An 8,622-nucleotide genomic window follows, 5' to 3' on the forward strand; every position below is an offset into this window, starting at 1 on the left:
CAGCATGCGCTAGCGGGACAGAGCCGGGCGAAGGACAGGGACCTGACAGGGTTTGGGGAATAACCCCAACGCGAGCGGCGGGGAGGGGGGAGGCGGGTTCAGGGCCTGCTAGTCTCTGATTGGCTGTGCTGTCCGTCGCTCCGCCCCGTGCTCTATAAGATGCGCGGCGGCGGGTGAGGCGCCGGGTTGGGGACTGCAGCCGTGTCTCTCTACAGCAGCGCAGCGTCCGTCCTCCCCGCGGACCGACAGCCGCGAACCGCCGGGGGGCGGGGGATGCCGGGCTGCCGCATCAGCGCCTGCGGCCCCGGGGCCCAGGAAGGGACGGCAGAACCGGGGTCCCCGCCGCCGCCGCCCCGGGAGCCCCAGCCATCCCCTCAGCCCCCGCCCCCAACTCCGACCTTGACCCCGACCCGGGCTCAGGCCCCGCAGCTGCCGGAGGCAGCCCGGGCCTCCGCAGGTGCGGCCGAGGGGCAGGAGCTACAGCGCTGGCGCCAGAGCGCTAGCGGGGGCGCGGGGGTCACCGGGCCCGGCGGCGGCTCGGGCGCGGCGGCGGGGGCGGGGGGCCGCGCTCTGGAGCTGGCCGAAGCACGGCGGCGGCTGCTGGAGGTGGAGGGCCGCCGGCGCTTGGTGTCGGAGCTGGAGAGCCGCGTGCTGCAGCTGCACCGCGTTTTCCTGGCTGCCGAGCTGCGCCTGGCTCATCGCGCGGAGAGCCTGGGCCGCCTGAGCGGCGGCGTGGCGCAGGCCGAGCTCTACCTGGCGGCGCACGGGTCGCGCCTCAAGAAGGGCCAGCGCCGCGGCCGCCGCGGCCGCCCACCCGCGCTGCTGGCCTCGGCGCTCGGCCTGGGTAGCTGCGTGCCCTGGGGCGCCGGGCGCCTGCGGCGAGGCCACGGCCCGGAACCCGACTCGCCCTTCCGCCGCAGCCCGCCCCGCGGCCCCGCCTCCCCCCAGCGCTGACCTCCACGCCCGGACCCCTGGCCACCCCGGACAGGCCCATCGCTAAGGTGCGGACCACAGATTGCGGATGCCGGACGGACGGCGTCACCTGCACGGATGGACGGACTGATCTGCAGGAAGAGACAGTCGGGGGGCCAGGGTCCCTGTAAAGGAGGTTGAGGTGCGGTCTTAGCAGCTGGTACATTTGAGGGGCGGGGTGTGGAGTGGTACAGGGCCTGGGACCTCTCTTTCCTGGGGCTTCTGGCGTCTGCCTCCCATAGACCACCTGGGGAGCGAGGTGGTAGCACCAAGTCTCCACTATAGAGTTGGACAAATTGAGGGTGCTCAGATTCCACGAGGGGGTTGGTGGCAAACTTTTACCACTTGGAGCCTGCGGTACTGATGCAGCAACTCCATTCTCACCCCGACTTGTTTTGCCTTTCCCGGGTCCCTTGGGGCTTCTGCCTTCTGCCACCACCCAGCTCCATACCTTTGCCAGGGCAGAAAAATGAGGTCCCAGGATGGTGCGGGGGCTGGCACAGGGCTCTATGATTGAGTTCTCCTCCTCTAAGTCCCTGCTCCCCATTTGAGGAGACGGAATCCCAGAGAAATTGAGAATTCGTTCCCATCATACTTGGGCCCTTCTGCTTACAGGAGGCAGACCTTTTCTCGTGCCCTCATGCAGCTTCGCTAAGACATGCAGATAACCAGGACTGGTGTTTGGCATCTGCTCACCTAGGCTCCCCCGCCCCCCTGCAGCCTGTCTCTAAGATGGCTCTGCCAGGGATGGAACCAGGTGACATCCTTTAACAGGCCCCAAGAAGGCAGGTATATTATTGGCTTCCAGAAAGGGAGGCCTTAAAGGGCCAGACCCGAGATGAGATCTGTTTCTCTTCCTGTACAAATGCCCTTCAGCCCCTATTCCTGTCCCCCCTCAGCTGTGAATGACCTGGCTGCTGCATTGCTGCTCAGCATCTGAGTTGCCTGCAGCCCTGTCAGTCTGTGAAGTGGAGCTCGTCATCTCCCTGAAGGGCTGTGGTGAGGTCAATGCAGGGCAGAGGTCTGTCTTCTTCCCTCATAAGTCGTGGAAAGATATTTTATTCCTTTCAGTCACACCTAGAAACAGGCACTGCTTTTGCTGACGGAGCCAGAACTAATTTAAAGTTCTCATTTTACAGAGTGGAGAGGGGATTTCTCAAGGTCACATGCCAGCATAAGGGACAGACTCAGGTCCCAGGCCTGTGTGTGCCCTTCCCACAGTGTCTTGGGTAGGGGCTAGGGAGAGCTGGCCTCTGGTCCCTGTCTGCTGTGTGACCTAGAACAATTCTGTCCCCTCTCTGGGCCTGTTTCCTCAGTCCCTCATATCCGGGCTTGGGAATGGGATGAGGGGGGGAAGATGATAATGTCAGAGTCACAAGAATCTGGTTTAATCTGACAAGTCCTGAGGGTCAGGGATACTGCTCTGACAGGCTGAGCCCCAGGGCCCTCACCTGATCCTCCCCCATCAGCCCTTCCTCTCACTGCGTACCAAACTTCTTGGCTGGTTTCTCAGCTAACAGCCAGGACTTTCTGAACCCATTCTTAGCTGGGGAAGGGACTAGGAGGAAGTGTCTGGGCCTCTGGGAAAGCTTGGGGACCAGGGGAACCGTGTGTGTATGTATGGGGGGGCTGGCATCCTCTGGCCTCCCCAGGCAGGGCAGATCTTCCAAAGCCACTTAGGTCATTTGGGCTCTAGAGGCCCAGAGAGGATAGGGACTTCCTAGAGGTGACACAGAGAGGAGCTCAGACCGCAGTGCTGGGCTGCAGCCAGGACTGTTTACTGGGTTGCATGGGAGGGGGCACTTTGTCCAGAAAGGCTTTTAGCTAATGGTGTAAAGTGCTCTGCATCATCCCAGTTTTGCATTTCTCCAGGATTTACTGGTAATCAGCTTTGTCCGGTTTGGGGGTGGGGTAGGTGGGTAGAGAATTAGAGATGACACTGGCTGGAGAAATGGTGTATGTGTGGGGGCAAATGGAGATTGGTCCTGGTGACAGCTGTGTCCCCTTCCTCCACTTCCAGATGGCCCACTGCTCCTCACCAAGGGCCTTGGCTAGGGCACACAGCACTCAGAGACTTGAATCCCAGCTCCTGGTCAGTGCTCTGTCCACCACCCCTCAGCCACCTAAGAAATGTTACCTTCTCACACCTGTCTGGCTCCCCCAGAGCCCCCTCTAGAGCTCGCCAGCCTGGCTCCATTTTCTTCTCATTCAACAAACATTGATAGCGACTCAGTCCAGGGGCTCAGGAAGCAGAGCTGAATCAGAGGGCCTCTCTGCTTTTAAGGGCTTATGTCTCCCAGACCTCCTCCAGGCAGCCTTCCCTGATTGTCACCATCCTAGGCACCCCCTGGGGACTGGGTAGTTTGTGGTGTTGGAGGGCTATTTTTAGGCCTGCTCTAAGTACTCTAGCCCCTGGGCATGAGACTGTCACTGCCCCTTTCCCTCCATGACTTCTGGAACATTTTCTTGGTGGCCTCCAGCCCTGGGGACTAGACTGAGTACAGGGATCTTGGGGGACCTGTGCATTGAGAATATTGATGGCCACCAGTGACTCTGGGATCTCAACCAAGGGAAATGAGAGGAAAAGGAACATTTCTTTATGGTGGCGCCTGGGGCTGGGAGACCAGTTCAGGGTTCTAGTCTGGAAACTGCCACTCACCCCCATAACTGTATGTGGGCAGCTCCACCAGAGGGCAGTGTGGGGCTGCTTCTTGAGACATTGGGGCGTGGCCTGGAGCAGGTTCGGTCCCCATTGTCCCCGCCCCCAATCATCTCCCTTCCCAGTAGTCCCGGGGCTTCCTAAGCCTTGAGCTGTAGGGATCTGGAAGTGTAGTAGGTCAGCGTGGCCTGAGGGTGGCGGTGTGGCTCCAGTGATGGCTTCCTAGTTAGGGGGGGTTGGAGGCTAGAGCTGTGCCCATGGCTGGCTCCCTAGGGATTGGGGTCCACTTGGAAAGGGGAGCAAAGGAGACCCCTTTGGCTGGGCCAAGCCCCGGACCCCAGGGAGAAGGTCCATCAGGTAAAACTTCCTGGAAAGAGAAGTTGCCCTTGCTGGCGGTCACCGTCAGCAAAAGACTAGAGTCATTTCTCTATTCACAGGTTTGTTACACCTAATTGATCAGAACACCAGGTCTGCTGCCAGTGGAGACCAAGGTTGCCTCCTAGAGATTAGGCTGAAGTGACAGGACATGGCCAAGGTGCTCCAAGCCTGCAGTGGGCAGTGTCTGGGAGGATCCCCTCCCCTGACCCTTTCCTCCGAGTTCCTCTAGACCGACTCAGGTGCCCAGGTTTCTTAGAGCTGAAGGAGAGGCTCCCTGCCTCATGGCCAGCAGGGAGGGAGTATTTGGGAAAGCCTGGAGATCCCCAACCTGTTTCTTTCCTCATTAGTCCTTGACCGCACCCTGGCTGGCAGTTATGGGGGAGGGGAACCCTTAGTTCTGGCATAATATGTTAATTAACCACCTTCTCTATGTGGGGCGCTGTGCTAAGCACTTTACCCTCATTATCTGGCTCAGTCCTCCCAACCACTCTGCGAAGTAAGGGTTATTATCCCCATTTCCACAGATGAGGAAACAGGGAAGGCAGGTGACTTGCCCAAAGACATAGAACCTGTAAGTGGGAGATCCCTTAAGCATCAGGCTATGCGGTGATTCATTCATCAGGCTAATGAGGGCTCCATGTAGGGAGATTTCTGGGCCCCCACCTTGAAGGCTGTGTGTAGTGACCTCTAGTTGGTTCTGAGGAGGGATGTGATGGGATGCCATGGGGGTGGCAGAAGGTGCCCCCACTCCCCGGAGTCTGGACTCACCCCAGCCTGGTTGTCTGGGCCATGGGGGGTGAGTCAGTCTGAGTCAGCACACTTGGCTTCTGGCGAGGGTGGGCCAAAGATGCTCAGGGCTCAGGCCTCCCAAGGGCTTGCCTTGGAGGGCTGTCTCCTCTCCCTGCACATCTGGGCTGGAAAGTTTGGTGCCAAGGAGAGCAAAGAGCCTGGGGTGGCAGAGGAGAAGGGTGACACACTCCTCCATGGTGGGAGCAGAAAGGGTCCCAGGTGGAACATGACAGGCCTGGGATTCAGTCTTAGCTTGGTACCTCTCAGCTGAGGGAACTTGGGCAATGACTTCGCTTTTCTGAGCCAGTTTCTTCTGTTTGTGTGTTTTTGTTTTGTATTTTTGAGAAGAGCTGGGGAGGAGATCACTTCTGAGAATTAAATGAGAAGTCACACTGAGTGCCTAGCACATAGTGGAGGAGATCTGTACATGATAGAGCCACTCTCCCTGGGTGAGGAGAGGCTGCCAGGACACCCCCCAGGCGGCGTGGGCCTTTGCTCCTCTAGAGCATCTCCATATCGGGAGTCCCTGGAGAGGGCCCTGGGGAACTCCATAAGGGGAGAGGTGGAGGAGGGGCGGGCTTTTCATCCCAGGAACATTCCATTCCAGCTGCTCAGACCAGTGGGGATCCCAGCCAAGGACAAAGGCCCAAGGGAACCTCTGCCTCCAGAGCCAGTGGAGCCCCATTCCGTAACACTGCCTCCTGCAGCTTCTCTCCACAATGGCCCCTCTGGAGGCAGAGATTGAAGGGTTTGGGTGGGGCAGGGTGGCTGTGGGAAAGAGGTAATTGAAGCTCTTGGAATTATCCTTTCCAGCTCCGCCCAGCTCCTGAGAGCCTCGACTCTATGGCTCTGGACTCCTGGATTCTGCTTCTTCCCTGGGCACTTCCTTCAGGAAGACTTCGAGAATTGACCCTACACAACCTCAGTGCCCTCCTTACGGGAGCCCTTCACTTCGCCAGGGCAAGGGACTGGGTCCTGGGAAACTTGTCCGCACTATGAATTTCTTTATATGCGCCAGATTTGACTTCAGCTGTACAATTGGAGATGTTACTACAGGTCCCTGAGATGCAATCAGATTATTTAAGAGTGCACCAAGCATTGCCAATGTGGAATGAAAAGGATTCCTTTTAAAGATATTGTCATCATTCTTAAGTCATGGCACAGCTGGGGTCCCCATTTTGGTAGATGTCATTGCTTTGAAGTTTATGGGAGGCCTGTTTGAGGAAAAACGGTGGTCTGAGAAGTCCCTCAGTTGCCTTCATGCACTGTCCTTGTTCTCCCCACGCGGAGCATGGCTGTGGCCCCTCAGACAATCAGCTGTCTCCTGGTGGGGGACACACCTCTTTCCCAGGAAGAGGTGGTGGCAACATAAAACTAAGCAAAGTTTTAAAAGGAAAAAGGAAACATACTTATTCAAATATCCTGATAATAGAGGGAAGGGGGGCACATTTACTCACACACAACCCAGAACTTGTAGAATTCTGCAAAGTGAATGTATATTGAATCAGTCTCTTGATTTCTACATTCAGGAAGAATAAATTGCAATAATGTGAGGCAAATGCGTTTGGTTCTGAGGTTGACTTTGCAAGTGTCCTTGCTGCCTTTCCTTCCTGTCTGTCACAGCTCTTTAAGTTGGCAGTTCCTCGGTGGCTTCTGGTTAGTTTCGTTTGGCAATCTGGACCTGTTGACTGGTTGGAGAGTGATTTCTCCCTTGGCCTGGCTCACAGCTGATCCCCCCACAGGAAGTCTTTCCCATTAAAGAACGAGATGAGGAAGTTCAGGGATGTGAGACTGGATGACACGGAGGGAGGCTGTGCACATTGGTGACAACATGGCAGCATGGTGGCCAGTGGGGATTGACTGTGCTGGTGACTGTACAGACCTGTTTGTCAGTCAGGGTCCCAGCAGGAGACCTGGCACAGTCAAACTGGGATGAGTTTTAAAAAGCGACTATCCAGGCTGAGCAAGCGAGAGACCCATCTCTACTAAAAATAGAAACAAATTAGCTGGGCATGGTGGTGCGTGCCTGCAGTCCCAGCTACTCAGGAGGCTGAGCCCAGGAGTCTGAAGTTGCTGTGAGCTAGGCTGATGCCATGGCACTCTAGCCCGGGAAACAGAGCGAAACTCTGACTCAAAAAAAAATAAAATAAAAATAAAAAGGGACTATTTCCAAAGGTGTGGGCTGAGATGGTGCAGCTTTCTGGGGCTGACAACAGTGGGAAACCTTTACAACTGCTGGGCCTTGACGGGATACGGGGAGGCAGCTTGTGGAGAGGGCCCCTGACAGGGACAGTGGCCTTTGGGTGAGGGATGTGGCCAACCATGACAGCCTGGTGGGGAGGGAGCAAGAAGAATAAACACCTCCTCCTCCTCCTCCCTTCAGTCTCCTGCTGGGGCCTGTCATTGGCAAACCCAATAAGGAAGCCAGGGAACAAGGGAGCCATTGATGCAGAGTCCCTAGATGTCAGCCTCCCTAGCGCCCAGAGCAGGGAGAAGCGGGGAGAGTGGATCTGGAGGGGCCAGTGTATCATGTAACTGCCTGGGGGAGTGTCTTTTTCCCCAGAGTCCACAGCAATGCTGCTGCTCCCTCAGGAGCTCCCTCCACCCACTGCAGCAGAAGACATGGGTGGATTGTGGCTTGGAGAGCACCATGGGGTTGGAAGGTGGAGAACAGGGCTTTCCTCCCAGTCTTCCCCTTGCTGGTTCTCATCCCAGTTTCTGATTTCTGCCTGTCCTGGTGACTTAGATGGCTACAGGAATTGTCCATGAGAGGAACAATGTCAGCCACTGAGTCAGTGTTTTTCTTACACCCGGAAACACTGCACCACTCCCAAACACATTCAGAGGCATGCTTTTGCTACCATGGGCCCCAGTCACCACAAGCCATGGCTAGTGTCACATGTCCATCAAGAAAATGTACGTCTTGGCACACTGTTACACTCTGCCATAGTATATAAAATGACAAATGTCATAGTAATGTCAAATATGCCCTGTTGTCACATATATGTATCGGAGACGTACTGTCATGATCATCCTGTGAAATCACAGTGTAGGCGCAGGATGGTGCAGGGGCTAACAGCAATGGCTTTGGGATCAGACAAACCTCTTTGACCTCTCTGGTCTGTTTCCATGTCTGTAAGATGGAAATAACATTTCTCTAGTGTGGCATTTTTGCAAGAATGAAATGAGAGATCATGGCCGGGTGTGGTGTCTCACGCCTGTAATCCTAGCACTCTGGGAGGCCCTGGCGGGAGGATCGCTTGAGGTCTTGCTCGAGACCAGCCTGAGCATGAACAAGACTCCATCTCTACTAAAACTAGAAAAAATTAGTGGGGCAATTAAAAATAGAAAAAATTAGCTGGGCACGGTGGTGTGCATTTGTAGTCCCAGCTACTCAGGAGGCTGAGGCAGGAGGATCGCTTGAGCCCAGGAGTTTGAGGTTGCTGTGAGCTAGGCTGATGCCACGGCACTCTAGCCTGGGCAACAGAGCGAGACTTTGTCTCAAAAACAAACAAACAAAAAAGATCATGATCAGGAAGACCTTGACACAGTGGCTGATCTGGAGTTAAGCATGCCAGGAATGGGGGCTGGTACTGTGAACTCCGGTCTCACATACCCCTGATTCCTCACGCCTGCGTGCGTGTGCGTACCAGCACTAGTGAGCACATGCACCCGCATGAGGCCAGCCAGACGCATGTACGTTCACAGGCAAGTTAGCTGGGCCTGGAAAGCTCTTTCCCTAGATGTCTGCATGGCTCACTTCCCTTCACCTTTCAATGAGGTGCACCCTGATTTCTCTTTCAGTATGCAAAGCCCAGCACTTC

At 56.1% G+C, this 8,622-nt stretch overlaps 1 protein-coding gene across 1 annotated transcript; it reads left to right on the forward strand.

Moving 5' to 3' along the window:
* The first annotated feature begins 206 nt into the window (after positions 1 to 206).
* Positions 207 to 6,172, forward strand: TRNP1 (TMF1 regulated nuclear protein 1). The gene is made up of 2 exons (XM_069477516.1): positions 207 to 1,114; positions 5,612 to 6,172. Exon 1 carries the CDS (start codon positions 274 to 276, stop codon positions 952 to 954), a length of 681 nt encoding a protein of 226 aa, XP_069333617.1. The 5' UTR covers positions 207 to 273; the 3' UTR covers positions 955 to 1,114; positions 5,612 to 6,172.
* Positions 6,173 to 8,622: the final 2,450 nt, after the last annotated feature.

Source organism: Eulemur rufifrons, chromosome 8, assembly GCF_041146395.1.
Source record: "Eulemur rufifrons isolate Redbay chromosome 8, OSU_ERuf_1, whole genome shotgun sequence".
In the NCBI taxonomy this organism is placed as follows: Eukaryota; Metazoa; Chordata; class Mammalia; order Primates; family Lemuridae; genus Eulemur; species Eulemur rufifrons.

Excerpts from the sequence above, each read along its gene's own strand:
- TRNP1 (XM_069477516.1), top strand. The coding sequence starts at position 274 with ATGCCGGGCTGCCGCATCAGCGCCTGCGGCCCCGGGGCCCAGGAAGGG.